This window comes from Herpailurus yagouaroundi, unplaced genomic scaffold (assembly GCF_014898765.1).
Source record: "Herpailurus yagouaroundi ecotype Mexico unplaced genomic scaffold, PumYag 163, whole genome shotgun sequence".
Classification (NCBI taxonomy): domain Eukaryota; kingdom Metazoa; phylum Chordata; class Mammalia; order Carnivora; family Felidae; genus Herpailurus; species Herpailurus yagouaroundi.
The window spans coordinates 30,875,440-30,902,590 of record NW_024412404.1 but is presented as its reverse complement, the minus strand read 5'-3'; the positions used below and the strand labels follow the sequence as shown (position 1 = coordinate 30,902,590).

Below are 27,151 nucleotides of genomic sequence, written 5' to 3'. Positions count from 1 at the left end.
GGAAAGCTAGCCCTCAGAGAACAAATACTTTAAGAAATACAATTCTATTACACACTCGGATCTAGATTAACAGTTTTTGTTTGTTAACATGTAGAGGTCCTTAAGCAACTTCAACATAATTAGTATTCATGTAGCGTCAATATCAGTGCCTTAAAAGTCTTTTCTTTTTTCTGATTACACAATACTCAAATATCTTTTCTACCCATTAATTTGTTCAACAAATCTATTCACAAACAGTGGGAAAAGAAATTCAGTCCTTCTATTCACAATTATTTCATCCAATTCCAGCTTGGTGGAACCTCAAGAAGTGTGTTAAACTGTGCAGGACAGCAACTGGTTGCTAAGTCAAACCTGTGCCCAAAGGAGTTACTCTTACATACAGGAAGAAATATCGGTATTAGTGAACTTTGCCTCACCAAGAACACCTTAAAGGTCTGGCTGTTGTTCAAGAGGAGGTAGATTTTCTAGTATCAGGCTCCCTTAGCCCTTTAAAATAGTTTCTCTGACCTTTTCTGCATTGTGGTTGTTGGAGTTTTTGTTTTTTGTTTTTTGTTTGCGGAGACGGGGTGGGGGGAGTCTTTGCTCCTAGATGCTATTTGGTCACTGTATAAGGTCATTGTGTAACCCTTGACATTTACTACAGGAAGCATAGTTGTCTCTCAGAGACTATTCTAGTGCTCCAAAAACGTCTCTAAGAAACAGGCTTTGTTTCAAAGCCATTGATGACCAATAAAACTTGTAAATATTTTCACTACAGTATTTGGAATACAGATTCATTTCACAGTTTTAAATTACTACCAGAGTGCCAATCTTGGTTTGTGTTTTTAGAAATTTTTAGACAGAGATAAATACAACAGGACCTACATACCTTTTTATTAACACCCAGCTACCACATGTTTATCGGCGATACTGGCAGTCCCGGGATCTGGTTCTGCAGGAGAAGGAGGGTTGGGGGGGGGGGGGGCGGGGGCGGATTTTGACGTAGGGTATATCAGTGAGGATATGCAAATCATTCTGCATAACAGCCCTTAAATCCCAGTGCCTTAAAACAACAAAGGTTTATTTCTCATTCACACTATAAGCCCATCAAGGAGGTGGTTCGGGCCCCATTCTGGCTCCCACTCCCCCTGACTCATCATTATCTTGGATCTTGCTGGACATGGTAACAGAGAAAGAGCTCTGAAGGGTCTCACCCCGGCCGTAAGTGCTCTTGCCTGGAAGTGATGTACCCCATGTCCATGCACAACTCGCTGACTACATGAGGCACATTGCCCAGCTCAGTTATAAAATGTCCGGGGGCTGCAGTCTCACCCCATGAGACTAAAAGGGAGAGAACTGGAAATATTTGGCCAGCAGCACTAGTGACTATCGCAATTTACTTTTCTGATTACCAAATAGCTGGCTTGCTCTCCGAAACCGCAGGTGAAATACAGCCATTCACACCCCAGAGCAGACAACCCTGTAGCCTCACCCAGTCGTGGCATCTGGATGATGTGCAGTAGGATCTAAATGAGGGGGTGATACAAAGTTGTTTTGACATCAACTCCAGAGGTGGGTCCTCCTGAGCTAGAGACTTCTGAACTCAAAGAGGCCAGTTACCTGCTGTGCTGTGCCCCCTCCCCCACATTGTATGTGAATATGTAACGGTGAAAAAAAGATTGGAAACCTCAATATACACTCTTATTCAGAAAGGAGGTGAACAGGAGACATCCATTCATTGGTCCTCAATCATTCTAAACTGCTGAAGCAATTCTGAAATCCATCTGGTGACCAGTATGTAGAGGGTGTTCCTCTGGGGTCCTGATTGTTGTCGTAGAGTACGACAACAGCTCCCCAATCCACTGCTTCAGGTCTTGGTTTTTCCCAATAACCTCCTTGATCACAACTAAAGTAAGACGGAAGAATATGCCCTCCGTAGGAGCTGAGCAGCTCTCCCAGCAGACTTTAGACGGTTGGGGGACTCAAGTGTTCAGCTTTTGGTTTCTGTGGCAGTACGACTCTTTTCAAAAGGAAATCAGTTTCCTATCTATTTAGCTCTAGTTTATTTCCATATGCCAAGTCCTCAGCCCTTGGCATGCTTCTGTTCACTGTATGCCTTTGTGGTTTTGCTCCCAACCTTTCTTTATTAACTTAATTGGTGATACTTTGAGCCTGTCAGCCTTTGGTTGGGAAGCCACACCTCTGGTCTCTTTTTCCCTGAGGTATTCTAATTGAAAGAATGAACTAAGGAGCCATGACGTCAACTGCTGCCGACACTCTGTAACCCTTTCAGAGTGTTAAGATTGAGCGTGATAGCCCTTCTCTTTCACCCCAAAGCTAAGTGCTAATTGACCTCTTCCCTGCAAAGACTTTTTCTCATTTCACTGTTTATCTCTTGGGAAAGAGAAGCGGCTGCTTTTTCCAACCCTGTGAGTCTGACTTAATAGACTTGATTCCCTTTTCTTTTGGTTCGTAAACCAGTCAATTACTTTCTAAGCACATCTCTCTCTGTCTCTCTCTCTCTCTCTCTCTCTCTCAAAAATGAGTAAACAACACACATAAACAGAAAAGACAAGAACATAGGTAAATGAAAGCAATTTCTCTTGCCATGTAAACTAATACAGTATTCTGATCTCTATTCCCTTACCTCAAGCAAAACTGCTGATACAACATTTAACAGAATTTTCAGAGCTCTACACTTTTTTCCACCATTCTGTTGAGTGGCCAGCAGAAGCTTTGAAATGAGCAGGAGGTGAGGCAGGAGGAAGGTAGCAGGATTCTGAAATGTTTAGGTCCCCTGTCACGTTTTTTAAAAGTAAGACCTCTTTGTGGCTGCTTGTACTTACCAGCATCCACAAAAGACCACGGAGGGACCCTTCATTGCAGAGGGCTGGGGGCAGCTGTGGCTTCGTGAATCCTGGATTTCTACTACAGAACTAGGTTATTTTCTGGGTTTCACACAGCGTGTTCTGTCCATCCTATGCTGGGAGGCCTCCTATTTTTCACTGTCACTGAATTATTCTTATATTCTTTTTTACTTCTGCATGTACCGAAATGTCTGAGTGTAGAATTTTCTCCATCCCCTCCCCCAGTCTCTAGCTTCCACCCATACAACCTGCTTACCTCTGCCACCTCCTAAAGGTATTAACAACCTGGAGGGATTGATAGCCTTCTACATCTTTCAGCAGATATATAATCATATAATCGTAAACCTACGGGTCTCCTTTCCACCTGCCTTCTTTCCTGCCTGCCTTCCCTCCCCCTTTTTTTTCAAACCAAATTATTTACACTTCTGGCTCTTACTTTTCTCATGAACAGAAGCTTAGGGCTGTCTCTCCAGGCAGCTGGTATAGATCTCATTCATTCTTTTCAGTGGCTGCCCAGTATTCCATGATTTGGAAAGAATACACTGTGTTTTCCTGTTACTGGGCATGCAATTTGTTTTCTGTTCTGTTTTTGTTTTTGTTTTAATTTGGCCACTGCAAAGGGTGCTGCAAGAATATTCTTATACCTATCCCCAAATGCTGGTGCTTTTTGAATACGGTCCAGGAGAGGGATTAGCTGGATTAAAAATGTACTAGTACTTTTCATCTTACTAGATGTTGCCACAGTGTTTCCAAATGAGTAGCCTAGCAAAGTTCCAGAATACCCTTCCCCCATCCTGTCCAGTGGTAGGTGTCTTTCCTACTATGAGAAGAAAGGATTATACCTGTAACACTGATTGCATAGTCCTGACACCTGTTGACATGGCACAAGTATTTCAGTGGAGGTTGAAATTAGGGCTCTGGTCAGCCTACGTGGTTGGGGGTGGTTGCGATTTTATTATACTTCTGAAAGAATCCGTAGGAAGTTTGTAGTAGGAAGAGAACTGGAGACCATTATACTGCAATCCACTCCCTCCACAGATGCTGGAAATGAGATCTTAGAGAGGTGGAGGGAGTGACAGTGAGCTGGTTACCGGCTCCTGCGTATGGGAAGCAGTTGTGAATCCTGATTTGAGGCTTTCCCTATTACCTATACTGACAGCGAGTTTTAGAGACCAGACCAAGAAACGTCACCTGTGAGTTGAACTGACCAGTGGTGATGAACTGTTTCCGGTTTTCTGTGATCTGCAGGGACAAGCGTTTGCTTTGCAAACTTCCGTAGTTATCACAGGACTTGGTCTTGTCACCTCGGTCTTGTCAGTGGAATCTGCTGCTCTTAGTGTTTGGGCGAGGTTGGGATTTCATTTTTCATACTGTTAAGGGTTAGTGTTTCCAAGTGTGGAACAGCTGGCTTGGATTACAGCTAAAATGACAGCAGAAGCACTGGAGAGAAAATTGCACGTGCAGGGATGGCTTCCTGCTGTGTTCCTCTCCTTCCACCCTCCCCAGCCTACTGATGTCGAGGGCAAAGTAGTAGGGCAGCCCAGAAAAAAGAACTTCTGTAGGTCTCACTTATGCTCCTGGCAATGTGACCTCTGGGTGTGGCATGCACAACCTGACCAGGGCTCGTATGGATGTTCTCTAGGGCGGAATAAAATAAACTTATTGAAAGAAGTCATTGTATCTCCCTGTATCTTTTTTTAAATTTTAATTTAATTTAATTTAATTTATTTTAAGAGATGAAGACAGTGCAAGTGGGGGAAGGGCAGAGAGAGAAGGAGAGAGAATCCCAAGCAGGCTCCGCACTGTCAGCACAGGGCCTGATGTGGGGCTCAAACTCAAAAAGCGTGAGTTCATGACCTGAGCCAAACCCAAGCATCAGACGCTCAACCGGCTGAGCCATTCCAGGCACCCCTGCTCCCTATATCTTTAAACTCAGTTTTAATATTACAGTTTCAGATTTAGTCCATGGAGTCTACTGATGGAAATGAAAAGGGAGACCCCAGATTTTGGAATCTCATTTGGGTTTGCTCTGTGTTCACTGCAGAGCATCTGACAACACAGCGTTAACTTTCTAGGCTGCCTCTGAATGAAGTTAGCCAGTTCAGGGAGCTCGGCCTGTTCTTTTAATAACAAAAATAAGTATGATGGAGATTTGTTTTGTTATAGATAAACATCTCCAGGAGGCTTTATAGATATATACGTACACACGTACACACACACACACACACACACACACACACACACACACACACCATCTCCTAAAGGCTTGCCTTAGGTTGCAGACCTGGTCAGGAGCTGTGCTCATTTGTGGGCTTGCCTGTCAGAGGCCATGGTCCTTCCAGTTTAGTGATTCCCAAGCCTGCAGATTGGAACCACTGGGGAACTTTCAAAAAATACCCATGCCCAGGTTGCAGCCTTGAATTAAAGTCAGAACCTGTGAGAGAGGAGACCAGAATTGGGATGCTAAAGGCGAGTCTGACACACTGCTGGGTTGAGGACTCCTTAGCAGGCCATTTGAGATGAAGAGAGTGACTCTGCTGAATGAAGAAATGAGCTATAAGAGGAGCTATAGCTTTTTAGAGTTCTGTCACCATAGGATCATCATCTCTCATCACCCACTTTCTCTCACTTTCTCCTTCCTGCCTATTCTGTAGATTAAAGCAGTGGAGTCGGCTCATGGAGGCAAAAATTGAAAACTCTTTCAGTTGTTACTGCAAAGTGCCCTAGGGGTGTGCCAAGTGGGTTAGAGACCATCACGCCTCGGGTACACCTGGCATAGCCAGTTTTTCCCCTGGCATTGGAACAGATCACTGTTTCTTTGACTGAGATTCTGATAAGAGAGCATTTGAGAGCCATGGTGCCTGCAAAAAGAAATCTTTAAATATTGGAATTGCGCTCAGCTTGGGGAGACACTCGAGCTCTGAGAAGCCCTGGGAATTGAGACGAGCCTAGGGGACTGCAACGTCTTAGTTCTCTTCTCAACCTCAGTTCTGAGGCACAGTCTGAGTGGTCTGTGGGCAGACACATGGGCACCACTCGACTGGTGGAGTCCCCCTTGCCTGTCTCTTCTTTTAGGCACGTCTGGTTGAATTCAGGTGGCGTGGATATTAAATGCACATTCAGATGTGACACCACTGCATTTCGTTATTGAATATTCAGAAATTGAACGTCTCTCCCAATGCATGGGATTCACCAGTACTATCTTTCTGTCCTCTAGCCTTCCCGTGGTTTGGGATGGACATCGGTGGAACGCTGGTTAAATTGGTCTACTTTGAGCCAAAGGATATTACAGCCGAAGAGGAGCAAGAGGAGGTAGAGAACCTGAAGAGCATCAGAAAGTATTTGACTTCTAATACGGCTTATGGGAAAACCGGGATCCGAGACGTCCATCTAGAACTGAAAAATCTGACCATGTGTGGGCGCAAAGGGAACCTGCACTTCATCCGCTTCCCCAGCTGTGCTATGCACAGGTTCATTCAGATGGGCAGCGAGAAGAACTTCTCCAGCCTCCACACCACGCTCTGTGCCACGGGAGGTGGGGCTTTCAAGTTCGAAAAGGACTTCAGAATGGTATGTCAGGTTTGTACTTGTTAAACAACAAAACCACCTGGCTTCTCATGTGGAAGAGCTAGAGTACTAGTCTTGGGCTCTGGACAGGTTTACCTCACCTTGTCTGTGCCTCCGTTCCCTCCTGTATATGAGTAGTTCCTACCTCCTAGGGTTGTTAAGGATTCGATGAGACAGTAGTATGTCCCTGGCATTTAGTAAATGCTCGTAAATATTAGCTATTGTCATCATCTTTGCTACAGCTACTGTTGCACAATATGCCAAAGATGAGATGGTATCGATCCCTGTCCGAAGTATCTTTGACTTTTCCACAGATGCTTTTCACGGTGTCGCGAAGAGCATAAACACCATGCCGGTTTTCTAGCTACAGAGACTGAGGCCTGCCAGAGAGGCTTTCTATACATCCTGCGAACATTTTTTACTGCCGTCTACCTATTATTTGCTCTGAGTGTCTTTTTTGTTTTGTGATTGTCACTCAGAAGTTTTGTTCGAGACAGAAATGAAACACCTGATACTATTTATAGGTGACTTCCTTTATTAGCGAGTAAGATTTGGGGAGCGTGATTTCACGTACTAAGAATAATGCTGTCTCCCAATGGGCAGTCCATACCAGCTCTGCATTGCTCATTTACATTTGAGAAAACTGGCTAAATGGAGGACACGGATGAGTAAGATATCTCACGTTTCTCTTTCTTTAGCAATCTTTCTTTTTTTTTTTTTTTAATTTTTTTTTTTAACGTTTATTTATTTTTGAGACAGAGAGAGACAGAGCATGAACAGGGGAGGGACAGAGAGAGAGGGAGACACAGAATCCGAAACAGGCTCCAGGCTCTGAGCTGTCAGCACAGAGCCCGACACGGGGCTCGAACTCACGGACCATGAGATCATGACCTGAGCTGAAGTCAGACGCTTAACCGACCGAGCCACCCAGGTGCCCCTCTTTAGCAATCTTTCAACAGCTGTGTGTTCCAATTTCCCCATCTCTGCAGTCAGGATAATCTCTATACCGCCCAGCCTCAACACACACGGAACAAAAGGAGGATAAAGTGAAATAATGGATGTAGAAAGTAAAGAGAAAATCAGGGAAGCTAGGCTCGGCAGAAGTGACTGGACATTAGAGACGAAAGGGTTGGAAGACTTGGGGGCTAGCCTTGCCAGAAAGTTGAAAATGTACTGAGATGAGTTACAAAGTACACGTTTCCAAAGCCTGGGGTATAAAGTTCTGGCATTCTGTCATTGGAACTAGTGTAAATCCGGTCTTGCCACAACGTCTGTCATTAGTGAAAATTAATGAATCAATATATTATTCATGGCATTTAATAAAGCTATAAATGCAAATTTTATTTGCATCATCGAAAGTAACATCGTTTATCCCACTAATTGTACAACACAGTTTCCAGGAGTGCTGGCATTGGAGTCCTAGCACAGTATCCTAAGTGAGACTGATGACATCAGCTTTTGGCTCTTTCTTCTGTGTCCCCTTTCCCGATCTAGCAGTAGAATTTGGTGCTGCCACTTACCTAAATGATTCATGGCATCTCTTTCCCACCAAAGGGACCCAATGATCAAAGAGTTTGGAAACTGAAAAGGCTGAGATCCAGGGGCATGAAAATTAAATTTGAATTCATCATTGGAAAAGCGTTGAACCTGAATTTTAGTGATGTCTCTGCATTTAACTAGCTGGGTGACTTCGAGCAAGACATGTCCCTTTTTAGCTTCATCGTCTGTAAAAAAGTGGCAGGAAAATGAAGAGAAGAGGGAGGAGTTCTAGGACATCAGAGCCTGAAGTCACCTTCGGAGACCAGAAAGTATAGCATTCGTGGCCTACATGGATAAGGAAACTAAAGCTAAAGAGAGATTAAGAGGCTTCAGTAGTGGGCACCTGGGTGGCTCGGTCAGTTAAGCGTCCCACTTTTGGGTTTGGCTCAGGTTGTGATCTCACATTGATGAGTTCGAGCCCCATGTCAGGCTCCATGCTGACAGAGCAGAGTCTTCTTGGGATTCTCTCTCTCCCTCTCTCTGTCCCTCTCCTGCTCACTCTCTCTGTCTCTCTCTCAAAATAAATAACCAAACTTAAAAACGTTTTTTAAGACGAAGAGACTGTGGTAGTGTCCCCTTGTAAGCACTAGGGTGTCAGCTCAATTCTGATTCAGGAGAAAATGCTGAGCCAGCCCTAGTGCTAGGAGCTTCCTTGTGTCAGCCTATCTGAACACCTCCACTAGGGAGCTTAAAGGGAAGCAAGGTGACCTAGAGCATTTATGCAACATCCCTCAATGCCTCCGTTCCTCCTTCTGGGTAGTGTACATTCTGAGAGAAAGTTACTCAATATATGTTAGCTGTGGGCAAGTGTGTTTCTCAAGGTTCTGAACTAAGCAAGGTCATACCTTATTACCACCAAAGTAAAGAAGGCGCTGCTCCTTCAGGCAGGCTGTTGGAGCCTAATGAATAGATTGGAGCAGGGAGCAAGTCTGGAGTATTTGCCAAACAGCCTGGCCAGCTGGGGGCATACATCCATAAAAAAGTAAATGGGTTGCCTTCTGTTTCCATGCTCAGTCCCAGTCAAAGCGAAGACAGAATTCATCGCTTCCCATAGCCTGTTTGCCAAGGTGCTGAGTTATGTGCCCCTATCCTTCTAAAGTTTGTGAGGATGAATAGGTCTTACCATCCTCTGTCCACAGTACACAAGTATGTATTGTGCTCCTTCTGGGCGTCAAGTACTGTTGGGAACAAAACAAAGCCCCTGCCCTTGAGGAGCTACCTTATAGTGTGGGGAGATGGTCAGTAATTAAATAAGCAAGTGAATATAGAATGTACCGCCACTACACACACACGCGCGCGCGCGCACACACACACGTATATGTATGTATATTACGGAGGGAGGAAAAAAGCAGAGTAAAGGAGATAGGGAGTGTTGGGAGATTTTAGTGTGATGAGGTAACGTTGGTGCGGGAACCAAAAGAAGTAATGAAACACATCAGACTAGTATCTGGGGAAGGGTATTTTAGGCAGAGGGAACAGTAAGTACTAAGACCCTTAGGTGTGCTAAATGCAAGCTTTTGTCTTCCCTTTTCCAGAGTAGAAAATTGAAGGTGCTTACGTGGCTGGTTGTAAATGATCAATATATATACTAAGGAATCTGACAACATAAGGCAGTATATATATATATATATATACATATATATATATACATATATATGGATATATATATCTCGAGATATATATATCAAGATATATATATCAAGATATATATATCGAGATATATGTGTGTGTATATATGTATGTATATATATATATACACACACTATAAAGTCCTGTCATTGTTATTGTATAAAATTACTGATTGGGGTATAATACAGCTTTGCAGAAGTGTGTTTTTAAAGCCTGAGTAGTTAGAGCTAACTGAAAGATGTTCAGCAGACCCTGAATAGTCAGCAATTGTTACATCTAATGACTATATCTTTTTCATTTATAGTAAATATACTTAAATCCTTAAATAATATCAACTAGCCTTCATCCAATTTAGAATGTACAAGAAAGAGCTATACACCATGAGACAAGCATTAAGTTAGACCCCCGTGTAGAATACTTTCAACTGAACAAAGCTGCAATTCTTTCTTCCTTTTTTCCCCCTTCTTTCTTTTCTCTCTTCTTTCCTTTTTTCCTTTCTTCTCCTTTTAACATTTTAGGGTCACTGTCACAAATAAACTTCTGACACTCAGAAGTTAGCCTTCTGAGTTCATGATACACCAAAATGGAACGCAGAAGAAAAACTCAATCTAACTACAAATGGTCTAAAAATTGATAAGCCAGTGAGGAATCCCACCATTGAAGAAAGTGATCTTCAAGGAGAAGACTTGGCTATCCCCTGTCTCTATTCTGTGAGTTTTCTTTTGAAGAGCTCACTAGAGGGGCACCAGGGTGGCTCAGTTGGTTAAGTGTCCAACTTCAACTCAGAGCCCATGGTTCACAAGTTTGAGCCCTGTGTTGGGCTCTGTGCTGACAGCTCAGGACCTGGAGCCTGCTTCCGATTCTGTGTCTTCCTCTCTCTCTGCCCCTTCTCCACTCATGCTCTGTCTCTCTCTCTCTCAAAAATAAGTAAACAGTAAAAAAAAAAAAAAAAAAAAAAAAAAAATTAGTGGAAAAATTATCAGGAAGAGGGAGGACAATTGTGGAAATGTGAAAATCTAAATCTAAGTGGATCATTCAAACACATTTATTAGCTTGGTTCCTATTAATCCAGGGACTGATTCGTGATATTGCAGCAGCATAAGGTTTGGTTGACAATGTCATTTTCCACTTGTGACTGGCTTGACGCTATGGCCTCTTTATTATTGGGTGCAGGGAGGAAGAAGCCATCTTGGAGGTTTTGTTATATTTCTTACTCACAGAACATGTTTGAAATTCATCTGTCTCCGGTCTCCTAGGTCTTCTTGGAGAAGAAAAAAGAGCCCAGAGTGAAATTTGTAATTCAGAATCAACTCTTTTATATGCAAATTATTCTTAGTTTCTGCTGGTGGTGGTTTCTGCATCTTCCAATATGTTTTATGGAACCAGTGTCCTCAAAAGCACCCTTGGGAAGTGTAGGGTATCATCCAGATGTGTATTTTATTCATGTCTAAAATACAATTTGGTGACTTATTTCTCAACTCTCAAGGGGAGTAATATAGCTGGTTTGGGGCAGGTCCATCAAATAACCCCATAGGAGTGGATATGGAACCTTTTGGGATGTTTTTGGGGTTTTTTGTTTTTTGTTTTTTGTTTTTTACCAGATTTATCTATTTAACTCCTTATTTAGTTATTTTTGACAGACTGGGCTGAAGCACATAAGGAGAACCTTTCACCTAATTGTATCCTGAGCATGCCTTGTATTTAGGACCCACATTTTTTCTAATATTAGCATAGAGGTATCATAGAACTCCCTCTACAAATTAGGGTCTTCATTGTGGAAATAGTGTTTCCAATAGTGGAACAGTGCATTTCAACTCAAGAGAAGAAGTCCCAAATTATTTTATTTCTCACATAATTAGAACCCATGTGTATAGTTCTTTATAGTAGCCAAAACATTTTAACACAGGTGTCTCATTTGATTCTTTTTTTTTTTTTTTTGAGAGAGAGAGAGAGAGAGAGAGAGAGAGAGAATCTCAAGCAGGCTCCATGCTTAGTGCAGAGCCCCACGCAGGGCTCACGCCCACGACCCTAGGATCATGACCTGAGCTGAAATCAAGAGGCAGATGCTCAACCAACTGAGCCACCCAGGTGCCCCTCATTTGATTCTTGAAGATAATAGCTCTATGAGTTAGATAGGGCAGGTGCTATTAGGGAGAGTATGTGACCTTATTGAACACCTGTACTCACTGTTCTGGGGTCATGGACTCATCCCAGCTCTTCAGCTCCTAATACTGTGTGGTCCAAGGCCCAGCAGCATCAACATCACCTGGGATATTGTTAGAAATACAGTCAGAATCCCTGGGAGTGGAGCCCAATGGTCTGTGTTTCAACAAACCCTCCTGGTGATTCTGATGGGTCCTATAGTTTGAGAATCCCACCACACCCGTACGCTTGCTCGGGTGACTTTAGTACTGGGCAAACAATGTGAGTTCATCATAGTTGTAAGTTTGAAAGTTTTTTCTACTCTACCTCTTCCCCTACTTGCTAGCCTTGGGATCCGGGATAGGTCACTTAACAGCTGACCCCTGGTGATGCGTTTCATCTGCAAAATGAGTAATAATAATAATAATAATAATAATAATAATAGCTTCCCTGCCTCAAGTCCTACAGATGAGATCATACAATTTTTTTTTTTAATTTTTTTTTTCAATGTTTATTTATTTTGGGGACAGAGAGAGACAGAGCATGAACAGGGGAGGGGCAGAGAGAGAGGGAGACACAGAATCGGAAACAGGCTCCAGGCTCTGAGCCATCAGCCCAGAGCCCGACGCGGGGCTCGAACTCACGGACCGCGAGATCATGACCTGGCTGAAGTCGGACGCTTAACCGACTGCACCACCCAGGCGCCCCGAGATCATACAATTTTTTACTAGCTTCCATTATTTACACAGAGTTTGAGTCTTAGGACAAGCTTAGGTTTGTTGCTTTTATATTTGGGGAGTAGTTTAAGCTTAATTATTTAGGAATTGGCAGAAGCCATACTTTCTGAAAGTGGTGAGGAGACTTACAAGCAGTGGGGTGCTGGGGCCAGTTCCTACCGGCTTAGGAGAGCTCATTGTGTGCATGTCTTCTCAACTCTGTGTTAGTGACATCATGTTGGGAGCTTGAAATTAGCCATTGTGGGAGCGATTATGCCACAGAAATTGGTAATAGCTTCATCTGCATGAAGGTTATAGCTTCATCTGCGTGTTTGCTGGATCTGATGTTTCAGATCTATCATCATTTAAGACCCATTATAGAGATGAGCATTAGAATATATATAAAGCTAGTAGGATAGAAGTCAGAATCAGCCCACAGAAATGTTTGGTTGGCCTGCAATATTTTTAAAAAGTTAATTCGCTGTCAGATAATTTATTACACTGAGCCCCCTTTACCATAGGGCAACAATGGGCTGCAGGCGAATTGTAAATATGTGTATATTGTCCTGTGTGCAACAATCCCCATCATCCTGTTACTTTACATCCACTCAAGGGCTTCACTCTTCATGTTTTCTTACTGTCTCCTGTAGGTATTTGCATTTGTTACCCCCGATATAAAAGAAACTAAATGTGTTTTTTGGAGAATGAGTGGTTTTCCATAGCTAGGATCTGAACGTGCTGTTTTAGGCTTTCCACAAAGTTAATATAGTTGTATTTACAAAGTAGAAAGTCTGGGGAGTAATTCCCATCTTGTTCTGAATTTCAGTTGGTCTGTTTGAATATCCAAGTAAGGATTTGGCCCATTGCTTAACACTTGGGAGCCTGGACTTTTTCTTGGATGGTGAAGACTTTTGAGGGAGGTCTCTACAGGTCTCCGAAAGTGACTAATTTCTGTTTCCCAGTTTGGGGATGCATGACCTGGGCTTTGGAAATATCCACCCCTCAGTAAAATGTATAGCAGAGATGTTTATTCGCTGCTAGGACTTTATTTGAAAAATTTTTTAATGTTTATTTATTTATTTTGAGAGAGAGAGAGAGAAGGAGTGGTGGGAGGTGGGGGGCAGAGGGAGAGGGAGAGAAAGAACCCCAAGCAGGCTCAGCACTGTCAGCGAGGAGCCTGACACAGGGCTCAAACCCACAAACCATGAAATCATGACCTGAGCCGAAATCAAGAGTTGGACACTTAACCGACTGAGCCACCCAGGCGCCCCGAAAATGATTTTGATGGGAAGAATGAGATAACGATGTTTTCTTTCAGATCAAAGTTTGTATGTGCTTAGTTTATTTGCCTTGAGGTTTTTCTTTTTCCACAGCATAAAAGCTGTGCCACACTGTGTCTCTACGTTTGTGATGTTGGCTCTGGGCATGGCTGTCAATATGGTTGATGGACCTCTGATTAATTTTTAAGCAGGTTAACCTATTGTCCCAAGACTGGCTGATGAAATTGATACTTTTCAGTTTGGTTTGACCCAAGAAGCGCTAACTTTCCCTGTCCCATTGAAAAAATGTTTATTAAACAATTACGATGGGACAGGCCTTTGAGCACTGTGCTCAGGGGCACCTGATGAACCATAAACAAAGCCCGGATGTGGTTAATGCTCTAAGCGGAAGAGCATGGGGTTTCATATGTGTCATACAATCTTTTCAGGTCTCTAGGTAGTTTTCCACCTAAAGTATTACCCCCTTAAAACGTATATGATTACTTGTATCACACCCCAAATTTTCACTTGGTAAAAAAAGGAAATGTTTGGAATCATGTATGAGATAGGTTTACTTTATCAGCAAGTGTCATTTAGGATGATTGTTTCTGGGGACCTCCTTTCTACTTGTTGGATGATATGCTGCCCAATTCATGAATCATCGAACAAAGCCAATTAGATCTTTAGATTAAAAAAAAATAATAATTCTTCGTATAAGAAAACTTGTACCACCTTGCTGGTAACCTGTTCAAACTAATTCTGCTCTATAGGTATAGATTTAGTGGGTTTTCTTGAATGGGAAAATTCAGATGGGTGATATGAAGTCAAAAGTTTTCCTCCAGCTGCTAACTTTTATAATGAAAATGATGGCTTTCTGGCAAAATATCTAAGTACAGCACTTGTATAGGTTGTTTCCAGATCCCAGAAGTACTTTGCGTTGTGGAGACAACAGAAGAACAGGGAGTCACTGGGAGCTGTTTGCTAGCTGTATCACTGAGGGAAAGTTATTTAAGCTCTGGGAGCCTTAATCATAAAGGATAAAATACCTACTTTTGGGTTCCCTGAGAATTAAATGATCTACTACAAGTTCTTAGCATGTAATACACAATAAACACTAGGTATTATTTTCTTAAAGATTTTTTTAATCTTTATTTCTTGATCTTTTTGAGAGAAAGACAGTGAAGTCCGTGAATCTGTGACCTGAGCCGAAGTTGGACGCTCAACCGACTGAGCCATCCAGGCAGCCCCCCAAAGATATATATATTTTTTAATTTAAGTTAGACCTGACAAATTATCTTCTTTCACTAGTTCAGTGTCATATTGATGATTTTTAGATTTTCTTTTTTCTTTTTTTTTTAGTCCATAGGAAATGATCCTCAACTCATGTTGATGATTATTAGATTTTTTCTTTCTTCCTTCCTTCCTTTCTTTCTTTCTTTCTTTCTTTCTTTCTTTCTTTCTTTCTTTCTCTTTCTTTTTTTGTCCATGCAAAATTATCCTCAACCGAGACATATGGACCAGCAATAATACGACTCTTGGGGGCCATGAATTAAACTTTTGAGGATGCAAAGGAGCCATTCTCCCCTAAGCCTGCCCCACAGCCAACTCATTCCCATTTTCTTTTTTCCCCCTGTACCTGGGAGAATGGGAGTTTTTGTCTCAGAGGAGCATGAAAAGGCACTTTAGGACCACCTCCACTATTTTTTTTTTTTTTTTAATTTTTTTTTTCAACGTTTATTTATTTTTGGGACAGAGAGAGACAGAGCATGAACGGGGGAGGGGCAGAGAGAGAGGGAGACACAATCGGAAACAGGCTCCAGGCTCTGAGCCATCAGCCCAGAGCCTGACGCGGGGCTCGAACTCCCGGACCGCGAGATCGTGACCTGGCTGAAGTCGGACGCTTAACCGACTGCGCCACCCAGGCGCCCCCCACCTCCACTATTAATAAAATAGCCAACATCTTTTGAGCCTTTTGTACATATATTATTATCATGAAATCTCTACAACAACATTGTACAGTGGATATCATCCCCATTTTACAGAGAAGCAGCCTGAGGCTTGACAAGTTAAATAGCTTGCCCCACATCCCTCAGTTAAGTGTTAGAGCTAGAATTCAAAGCCAAGTCTATCTAAACTCCAAAGCCCAGGCCTGGGAAAGGAGAGCTGGATTTCGAAGGCTCAAAGGTGTTTGTCTCCAGCTCCTAGGCTCGCTGTGCCTCCCTAAGGACCTCATCATGTCAAAGAAGTGTGGGATTCTCTCTGCTCTCAGAACATTCTCACTCTCTGCCCTGCAGGGGAGCCCCGGTCTTAGCGATGCGCTCTGTTCGTTTCCTGTGGCTGCTGTAACAAATTATCCCAAACGTAGTGGCTTAAGACAACAGAAATGGATTCAGTCATAGTTCTGGAGGCCACATGACCCAAATCAAGGTGATGGCAGGACCACACTTCCCTTAGAGGCTCTCGGGCAGATTCTGTTCCTTGCCTCTTCCAGCTTCTGGTGGCTGTTGGCGTTTGTTGGCCTGTAGTGCAGTACTCCAATCTCTGCCTCTGTCTTTACCTGGCCTTCTCCTCTGGCCATCAGCTCTTTACTGTGTGTCTCATAAGGAAACTCGGCAGTGGACTTAGAGTCCACTCAGATAATACAGGATGTTCTCTTCATCTCAGGATCCTTAACTGAATGACATCTGCAAAGACCCTTTTTCAAAATCAGGTAACAGTCACAGGCTCTAAAAATTAGGACATGAACATACCTTTCAGGGCCCACCAGTTCAACCCATGACACATGCTATTGGATGCTTTCCCGGCAAGCAGGCAATTTCCTGTCCCTCATTTCCCACTCTGGGCAGACACGATGTCCGGCCAAGGTGCTTCTCTGGCAGAATGACTAATTACAACCAGATTTCACAACTCAGTGTTTCAAAAATATTGTCATGCTTTTACTGTTAATAACACATTTTTAAGTCCAGCTAAAAGCCTACGGGGCTTCCCCGGAAGTGGTCATAGCCTCTCTCATGAGGTTTTGTTCTCTTTCAGATTGCTGACCTGCAGCTCCATAAACTGGATGAACTGGACTGTCTGATTCAGGGCCTGCTTTACGTCGACTCCATTGGCTTCAATGGCAAGCCAGAATGTTACTATTTTGAAAATCCCACGAATCCTGAATTGTGTCAAAAAAAGCCGTACTGCCTTGATAACCCATACCCTATGTTGCTGGTGAACATGGGCTCGGGTGTCAGCATCCTAGCAGTGTACTCCAAGGACAACTATAAAAGAGTTACAGGGACCAGGTAAACATGGTTTCTACTAGAAGAACCTTTCTGTACTTAAATCCAGGCGTCTCTCTTGAAGACCAGTTTGTAAAAAGATTCTTTGTACTGAGTACATTTTTAAAAGAAGGATCTTACGCTCCTCAGCCAACCAGAAAGGATTTATTGCATGATACGTTAAAATAGTAGAAGGATGCTTTATATAAAGGTGAATAAAACACAGTCCTTACCCTGCTGGAAACTGGTCAGGTTGAGGGAAGGATTAGCACACACCAAACAGAAGGCAGTCCATGTTAAGTGCCAAATGAATGGCAGGGACAATAAGAGAGTAGAATTCAGAAGAAAGGATGCTTGGGATGGTCAGAGAGGGCTTCGGAAGAAACCTTCTCTTGGAATTTCCTTGGTGCCTGGCACAGGATGCGTGGCTTGAAATAAATCACCACTGCAACCAGTAAAGCAAACTGGGTTTACAAAAAATGTTTTTTTTTTTTACCCTGAGTTAAATGTTCCAGCTGAAAGCCAGAATGGTTGGCACAGGGCACAGGGACTGTGCAAGTGCAACTGACGGGAAGACAGTGCCGCAGCTGCACTTGGGCGGGATGCCTTGCTTTTAGCGCACGCACACGCCCAAGTGCAGTTGTGCCCAGCTTCCTGTTCGTAGTGATTCAACAGGGGCAAAAGAATCCAGTGTCAGAAATCTCTGAGAAATGCTAGTGTAAACAAAATCTAGGAAGTTTCTCTTACTTCTAAGTGAAGGATTCGGTGTGAAGTGTTTCTCCCACCAATTGGAGCACAGAACCCGTTTTTGGAGGAATAACTTAAGGAACCAGTGCCAGGTGGAATGCATGGTTTTGGACATGGTATCAAACCCGTCGTTGTTAATAGATGAAGATATCGTGGAACTTCTCTGGGCCTCAGTGCCCTTGTTTGTGCCACAAAGGGGGTTGTTTCTTAGGTTGTTTCTATGGGCATTTCTAGTGCTGACATCCTCCACTATTACTTCCCCATTAGGAGAAGAGCACTGTTTTTCGGGCGTATTTCTCTGCCCTGTGATGGGTCCGCATTAGTCAGTGTGATTCACCACTGGGGAAGGGAAGATGTAGTCCTCCAGGAGACTTGGGCAATGTCTGGAGACATTTTTTTTTTTTTTTGATTGTCATAATCGGATGTGGGGTGTGACTGGCATCTAGTGGCTAGAGGCCAGGGACACCGCTAAATATCCTACAAAGCACAGGGAAGCCCCCAACAACAAAAAGGTGCTGAACCCCAAAAGTCAATAGTACTGCTGTTGAGGAACCCTGGCATGTGCGTGCGCACACACACACATATACACACACACATACACACACACACACACACACATACACACACACTCCGACTGAATCCTGCTTGTGTTCAGAATATCGAATGTTAATCGCTACTCGGCACACATTTTCTCAGTGAGCATACAGAACTAAGCTTCCTTGCTCACAGAAGAATCACAGCTGTCCCACGACTGTATTAGGACTGTCAGGAGTGTCAAAGACAAATGGATATTTTGGCCAAGCTGGTTTTACCTTAGAGAGTGATCTCCTAATACAAGTACAGTTTTGAAGAAACTACAGACTTCTTCCCAGAAGGAGTCCTTGATTGGTAGGAGCTAGTCCCAAGGTAACAAGCTAAATAAACACTTCTCCTCAGTTAGAGATATTTATAATTTCGTTGATTAACACTTAGCAAATTCATGCATCACAATCACAATTCTATTTTCTCAAACTTGGAAGTTCCAGGAATCTAGGTCATCTTCTTGAACAGCTGCTAATGAGCTAATTGTGGTGTTTGGCTTCTACTACATGTGTAATCATGCTCATGAATTCCCATTATTGGTAAATGCCCATGAATGACCGGTGTGTTGCAACCATCAACAGACCCTGTCTGGATATCCAAGCTACTCTGCAAATGCTTTTCGACCAGTAGTTTTGGAAACATGCTATAGCCGACTGAAGGTTCATAGAGAGCCCTTTCGAGGGCTGCCACAGGTAGGGGAAGGAAAGGAAACATCAGTTCTGTGGGCTGCAGCTCCTCCTTGGCCAACCAGAGTTGTTCTGCCAAAGGCTTCCAAGTTACAAAAGCACCGATATAAATAAACTATTATGGTCGGCAACGAACGTCAGTTTGTAAAACACACTTTGGGAATCACTGATCTAAGCAAATGGCTTCAGCTTTAAGTTTACTACTGCTATCGTGAACTGGTGGCTATAACTCCAGGTTTTTTGTGATTATGTTATACTCTATTTTCTCAAACATTTTTATTTTTAGGAAGCCACATCATTACAGGAGATCAGTTTCTTTTAAGCATATGACTTTATTATTTTTTTTTAATTTTATTTTTTATTTTTTTAAATTTACATCCAAATTAGTTAGCATTATAGTACTTTATTATTTTTTTAATGTTTATTTATTTTTGAGAGAGAGACAGAGAGACAGAGAGAGGGGAGGGGCAGAGAGAGAGGGAAACTCAGAATCCGAAGCAGGCTCCAGGCTCTGAGCGATCAACACAGAGCCGGACATGGGGCTCAAACTCACAAACTGCGAGATCATGACCTGAGCCAAAGTCGGACGCTAAACTGACTGAGCCACCCAGGCGCCCCTTAAGCATACGATTTTAAATGGTTCGTTTCATGTTATGTGTAATTTTATCACACCCTAGATGAGGTAGTGACCCCCTTTTTGTTCTATTGACACTACTCCAATTTTATTGTAGAAGCTAAAGAAAAAAGAGGACTTTACAGCTGACATTGTTGGAATGTGCGGATTATTAAAAGGGGAATGTAAAGAATTTTGGAACTTAGGTGAAAGTAATAGCGCAGCTCATCTCATTGTTCTGGAATCTATTTTAAGGGCACAAGCCCTCAGTAATTGAAGGTTTCTTCTCCTTTTCCCTAAAATCCCTCACTACAAGGTTGTTGGTTTTTGGAAAAAAAAAAAAAAATGATGATGATGCTATTCAACAGCTGCTCCCTGGCAGTATGTTTTTGTGTCCAGTTTGCTGAGGGTCTTACCGTGTCTATGGAAACAAACTGATGTACCTGATCATGAGCGAGAGAATCACTTTGATTAAATCCTGGTTAGCAGGTTGAGGATATTAATAAAGTGCTCTTCTGCGACTGTGCGTCCTTTCCTCCCATCTGCAGCGTGCCAGCGACGCACATGCATGCTCGCTTTCCCCACGCAGCCCCGATGCTTTGTCTGGAGCCACGGGTCATCTTCCAGCCACACAAAGCACTCGTCCGTGTCCACTCATACCAACACATCAGTTGACGTATTGCCTTCTTTCTAAGTCCGCCAATGTCTCCGGTTGCCTAGATTGAGAGTAGGTTGTTGACTGCCTTGATTGACAGCAATACCTGATGTTCAAAGAAAGGTTATTAGCATGGATGAAAGCAGCTAGAAGCATGAGAAATGACTTAAAAACATACAGAGACAAATCCAGATGGCACGCAAACCAAAAATTGTCCCCACTAAAATATACTAGCTTTGGAGGGCAGACTGAAACCGACAAGGTGTGTGCCACGCCGTGTTAAATGTAAATAAGTTTTCTTAGAGGAAATCCAAATGTCTACTGTGACGGACTTGCCAAGGCAGGGATGTCCATGAGATCTTTATTTCCTCCTGCTACTGTACCTTCAGTGTGGGTAGCTGCCTCTGGTGGTGCCTAGCTACATAATTTTCCACAAGGAGCTATAGTTTCAATCAAGTATGTATTTTTGTAAGAATCACTATTTAAGAAATATCACATACAGTTTTGTTTTAGATACAACTTAAAGAACTGTGTGCCTGTCTATAATCTGGCACCTTCTTGTCGACAGTTATTGACAGAAAATAGAGTTTCCCCTAGAGTTTCTTGCTTCAAATTTAAATTTAAAATAACCTTCACCTCCACTTGAATTTTCTCTTAGAATTAAAAAGCCAGTACCCAAACACACATGGGCTTCCCAGGGCTAGCAGCTCGTGGAGCTTGAGGACAAAACTGACATAAGCAATTGACTCTTCTGCATTTGCTCGTCTACGTGGTAGAGTGAAACCCAGGCCAGGGTCAGTGCCTCTTTCCCTGCCCGGAGGTCACTGGTGATAGCTCCACTCCAAGCCTGCTTCTCTTTCTGTCACGTAACTTTGACATTAAGACGCAACTAAATTCATTCTCAACTACCATAATTAGTTTCTAATTTTGTCTAAAGAGACTATTTTAGAAGACTTTTCCCCAAAACGACTGAAAGCTTTTAAAACATAGCTGAGCGTTGAAACTGTTTTATGACCTTTGTTACAATTTTTGACTACTGGGTAGTAAGTAAAATATTAATAACCTTTTCCAGAGTCTACCAGAAAAAAATCCAGTATGTGAGCCATCAGTGGTTTCCGTTTTGAAATTTCTAAGAAGGTTCAATGAGATTATGTCTGCTAGAGGTCAAGGTAAAAGATAACAGCTTCTGGGCAGGCTTTTCCTCACAACCCTAGGTCAGTCTGGCTCTGCACTTGTGAACTTTGTGTACACAAGGTTTCTTTTTCCAAGTATTTGTATGAAGCTACACTTTTTTTTTCATAGCAGTCATTTCTCTGGTTATTTGCTGCTTTCAGACCACTTACATAAGAGAGATCCTGATTCGCCCCATTTTATAGGTGAGAAGACTCAGTGAGATTCTTAGGTTAGTGGCTAGCTGAAGGTCTCACAACGGAAATCAGTGAAAGTCTTTCTCTGGTTTTATTCTTCAATTCAGGGGCAAGTTTTCCTTGGTGTTTCTTTTTAGCCTCTGCCCTTTTTTTTTTTTTTTTTAATCCAATCTACCCTCGAGCTATGTTGCACCCTCCACAAAATTCAAGTGCCCCTTTGTTTTTCTTCTGTTTTTATTAACCCGTATTAGTGACCTTGTTGTAGTTGGGGACTCGGATGGGCATATCTTAAAGTAAAATTTAAAAATAAACCTTATTGTTCCTTCAGTCTTGGAGGTGGAACATTCCTAGGCCTATGTTGCTTGCTGACTGGTTGTGAGACCTTTGAAGAAGCTCTGGAAATGGCAGCTAAAGGCGACAGCACCAATGTTGATAAGCTGGTGAAGGACATTTACGGAGGAGACTATGAACGATTTGGCCTTCAAGGATCCGCTGTAGCATCAAGGTAGAGACGAAGTAGCTAGGAGCCATAGTGTGTAAACAAGGCAACCTCTCCACCCTGGCCATTCACTTAGTTATTTTTAAAAATGTCAACCCACCAGCCTGGTGCAAGTATCTATGGTTATTGGAGCTCAGACTTGATCTCCCACCCTTTAGAAAGCACTGAGATGTTTAGCCTTTGATGCTTGTGCTTAAAATAGGGCAGCTTTGAAAGAAGGTTCTGGAAAACTGCAACAGTTTCCCCTGTTCCATTCTTGTCAATATATCTAGAGAGCATTAAAAAAAATTTTTTTCCCATTAATAGTCATGCTACTTTGCCCCTATTTAAAAAAAAAAAAAAAAAAAAGGGCAGCCAACCATTCATATCGTAATCCTGTCTGCTTGTAAACCATGGTAGCCAAATCAGGTCATTTGAACTTGAACAGTTATTCATAAGGCTTTCCACAGTACTTTGGTGAAAGCGTGGGACCTGCCTGAGGATGATTTTGAACACTCTCGCTAATATTTCCAACATAGCTTTGGCAACATGATGAGTAAGGAAAAGCGAGATTCCATCAGCAAGGAAGACCTCGCCCGAGCCACACTGGTCACCATCACCAACAACATTGGCTCCATTGCTCGGATGTGTGCGTTGAATGAGGTAAGGCCTTAACCCAGAGAAAGACTTGTGTCATTCATACACATCATCTTTAGCAGTGCAAACCTGTTGACCCTTACAAAATTGTAGATCCTTGGGATCCTGCCCTTTGTCCTAATCACATCTTGTAGAACGTGAGGGGTGTGTTTTGGGAAATGGAAAGGAGTATGTGTCTTATTTTTAAGAGGCACTGGATAATAAATGGTAAGCCATCTAATCCTGGAAACCAGGTAAAATTTACCACACATACCATAGCCTCTCTGACCATCATTATTACCACGTACCTACTGAAATGTGAGGGAAAGACTGTGCATCCTTGCAAATAACTGCAGGTAAAGTGTTCCACTTGCAATAGTTGATATTCTCTCTGCTTTCAGCTTCTTTACAGTGTTGCCTTGTGGCATGGAGTTCAAGCAGCATTGTACAGGGCTATCAAAGCATAGAGAGCTTGCTACGGCCGAGGCCAGCCAGAGCCCCGGGCACAAAAAGGGGTGGAGCTGGTGACAGACAAAGTTTTGGTAACATGATTTGAAACACTGCAGAATTCCTGCAGGAAAATATAACTCTTTTCTGAAAGACGAGACCTGTAAAGTAGCATGGCTCCCACTGAGTTGTGTTAGGAAGACAAGAAAGGGGTTAGGAACATGTAACATGCAACGGGTAATAGAAGTTATATTAAAGAATCACAGTCGCATCCGTGATAGAGTTCTTAAAAATATAATTTTAATAGAAATACATACAGAAGACAGTCAAATCCTAAGTGTACAGCTTGAATTTTCACACACCTGTATAACCACCACTCAGATCAAGGAATAGAACATTACAGGTACTGCAGAAACCAGCCCCTGTCCCCTCCTAGTTGAACAGTGGGGTTTTAAACACGGTAAGAGGTGATCTTTATGACGGGTGGTGCCAGCCCGGCCTTTGAGCTCTGGGGTTACAACTTTGAATAGAATATGCCACTGGTCTGTGGCTCAGGGTCACAACTTTTTTAAGTCCCTGTCTGAGATGGAGTTTAAATGAAAGGCCAGGAGTTTAAATGCAAGGCTGAAGTGGAAAGGAAGAATGTATTCCAGCCATGTGCCTTTCAAAGTCCACTGCAGTCATGGGACTCATTTTAACAGAGGATTTATTTTTTGACCTTAACCTTTAAAGGGAGTTTTTTCTAGGTAGCCAAACAAAGCCTGACCAGTATGTGTGTAGTGGGCTGTCCTCACATACTCACAAAGGTCAGCTGGATGGCAATGTCCCTGCCCCACAGGGTCATAGATGCCCTTTCCCCTGCTTTCCATGCACTTTGAGTGAGCCAGCAGGTCTTTTTACAGAAATCATAATCACTTTAGGGGGAGGTCGACTGGTTTTATCTTTCACTCTTGATCTCAATTTCCTACCATTTATTGTTGGAGTGTAGCAAAAATGGTGGGTTTTTGTTTTAAGTATGGCCGATGAGAGGAATCACCCACCCAGTGACCTTGGGCAAGGGCTTTATTAGCTGGTGACCTGCCAGTGCAGGCTCCCTGTGGGCACACCACAAAGTGGCAGCAGGGTTTCCTGTCAGAGCCATAGTGTGAGCTCTTCAGTCATTGCTTAGCGTGCTGGAGTCACAGAGTGGAGAGCCCTTGAACTCAGCTGCTTCATAGAGGGGCACCACGTTTACAGATTCTAAAATATTTTTGCTGTGATTATTGGAATCCTGTAAAATGCTTCTCCATCAACATCAAACTTTTTATTCATATTATTGGATAGAAAATACAAACACATGGGGCGCCTGGGTGCCTCGGACCCAGCGTCGGACTTGGGCTCAGGTCATGATCCCATAGTTCGTGAGTTCAAGCCCCCCATCAGGCTTTCTGCTGTCAGCACGGAGGCCGCTTTGGATCCTCTGCCCCCTCTCTTTCTGCCCCTCCCTTGCTCATGCACCCGTGCGCACGCATGCTCTCTCTCTCTCTCTCAAAAAGAAACATTAAAAAAAAAAAAAAAAGCACATGACACAGAGTTCTAAAGACACCGAAAGGGTATATGAGGAAGTGAGTAAGTATTTCTACCTGGAAATTTCCATTTCCATCTGGAAATGTTAGCCTTACTAGAGGTAGCCATTGTTCTCCACTTTTGGGGTTTTATTCTATCTTGTATGCAATAAAGGAGAAACATTTCCTTCCAAAGGCAGCAAACTCTACAACATTCTTTTTTTTTTAACAACACTTTTATTGAGATATAATCTCACCTCATACAATTCACGCTTTACATATTATTGTATGTCTTGCTTTGATTGTTTATCAACTTTTCATTATGAAAATTGGTAAGCCTACGTAAAGGAGTAGAATGGTATAAAGAACCTCCTTATATCTATTAACCAGACTCAACAGTTATCAAGACTTTGCCACACACACCTTGTCTGTTTTCTTCTTCCTCCTCCCTCTGCTCCTCTCTCCTCCTTTTGTTCCTCCTCTCTGTTTTGCTAAAATATTTAAAAGCAAATACCAGACGTTATATCAGCCTACCTCATATACTTCAATATGCACATCCGGGAATATTGCCTCTTGCTTTGTTACATGAGAATACATGTGAGTGTTATATCTTTCCTACTGCAATGTTATTTTTATTTTTTTATAAATGTTTACTTACTTATTTTGAGGGAGGGAGAGAGAGCAAGAGAGCCAGCATGCACCTGAGTGGGGGAGGGGCAGAAGGAGAGGGAGAGTCCCAAGCAGGCTCTGTGCTGTCAGCGCAGGCCCAACTCGAGGCTCAGTCTCACCAACCGTGAGATCATGACCTGAGTAGAAATCAAGAGTCAGATGCTTAACCAACTGAGCCACCCAGGTGCCCCGTCAGCATTATTTTTTTTAACTAACTTCCTGAGATTTTCTCTAGTCTTTCTTTCTTTCTTTTTTTTTTTTTTTTTCATAGTCATATCTTTGACCCACTTGGAATTTATTTGAAATGAGGACTGTCCATCAGCTTTTATTGTCATTGTGTTCCTTCTAGCTCATTACCAGAGTAATGCAGGACTGGGGCTTTGGTTGGACTTCCTTGTTTTAGGTGAAAAGGCAGAACTCCTAAATTTCATTAAATTCTTCTTTAATCTGAGTTTCTTACTTTGAGTGTTTCTTGTCGCATCTCAGTCTGAGCAGTTTGTAGCTACCATTGTTATTTGTGGAAGCTTATTAAAACCACCTCCCACCCGTCCACCCATGGAAAATTTTCACCATAATTAATGGGCTCATCAACTTACACTGTCAAAACTGGAGACGGTTAAGAGGCCATGTTCCTAGATCCTGATTATTCCTGATAGACTGAACAGAAAATAATGTCAGCTTCCAAGACTCTCTTCCATTTGACATAAGTGACCATAGCAACTGGCTCTGTGAATGAGTGGTAGTGACCAGCTTCTGCATGGTAGTCAGGCTGAGCTCAGTGTTAAGTGTGTGTGCAGAATGCAAATCCACATCCATGTCACCAAAGCTACAAGCATATTTTTCTTTTCCATATTTTAACCCACATGCTGACCAAACAGGATAGTCCACCATACATCCTAAGGGTAGAGACTGGGAGTTGTTTCTTTTTGTATTCCTGGTGTTTGGTACAGAGCAAATGGGGCAAACCTGTTGGATGAATAATAATACCATTGCCGTTTTATTTATGAATTGGTTATAATAATAATTTATAGCTGGAATTTGAGGGATTGGAGGAATGCATAAGCAAATTTAGCTGAATTAGACTCCAATTACAATTTTATATATGTGTGTTGGTAGCTGAATTTCATATCAGACCTAAGTCAATCTAACATAATACCTGCAAACAAGCCCAATAGAGGTCTCTGCCTCGCCCAACCAGAATCCCACCCTCTCATTCTTGTGGAACGCGCTATGACGTTTGTTCAACTTCCTCTCGGAAATGTTGAAATAATTTCACTTAAAAAAATTCACTGTTGGGGCGCCTGGGTGGCGCAGTCGGTTAAGCGTCCGACTTCAGCCAGGTCACGATCTCGCGGTCCGTGAGTTAGAGCCCCGCGTCGGGCTCTGGGCTGATGGCTCGGAGCCTGGAGCCTGTTTCCGATTCTGTGTCTCCCTCTCTCTCTGCCCCTCCCCCGTTCATGCTCTGTCTCTCTCTGTCCCAAAAATAAATAAACATTGAAAAAAAAAATTAAAAAAAAAAAATTCACTGTTGAAGGTCCTGGGAGCACATGGAGTATGGAACACTGGGTCTTTGCTACATGCTACTTTTATACTATCATTTCATTGTTTTCCTTTAATTTTTTTTCCAGAATATTGACAGAGTTGTGTTTGTTGGGAATTTTCTCAGAATCAATATGATCTCCATGAAACTGCTAGCATATGCAATGGATTTTTGGTCCAAAGGACAGCTAAAAGCTCTGTTTTTGGAACACGAGGTAGGTCAAGTC

The 27,151-nt window shown here is 42.7% G+C and overlaps 1 protein-coding gene across 7 annotated transcripts in view; it reads left to right on the top strand.

Moving 5' to 3' along the window:
• The window catches only part of PANK1 (pantothenate kinase 1), a 103,852-nt gene that overhangs the window by 70,215 nt on the left and 6,486 nt on the right, over positions 1-27,151 (top strand). For 6 of the 7 annotated variants that reach the window (XM_040485833.1, XM_040485834.1, XM_040485835.1 and 3 more), the window contains 5 exons: positions 6,064-6,416; positions 16,732-16,985; positions 21,940-22,116; positions 22,629-22,752; positions 27,014-27,139. In XM_040485833.1, coding sequence (XP_040341767.1) covers positions 6,081-6,416; positions 16,732-16,985; positions 21,940-22,116; positions 22,629-22,752; positions 27,014-27,139 — 1,017 coding nt within the window. In that variant the 5' untranslated portion in view covers positions 6,064-6,080. The remainder of the gene's footprint in view (positions 1-6,063; positions 6,417-16,731; positions 16,986-21,939; positions 22,117-22,628; positions 22,753-27,013; positions 27,140-27,151) is intronic. The other variant, XM_040485828.1, reaches the window with a different exon arrangement.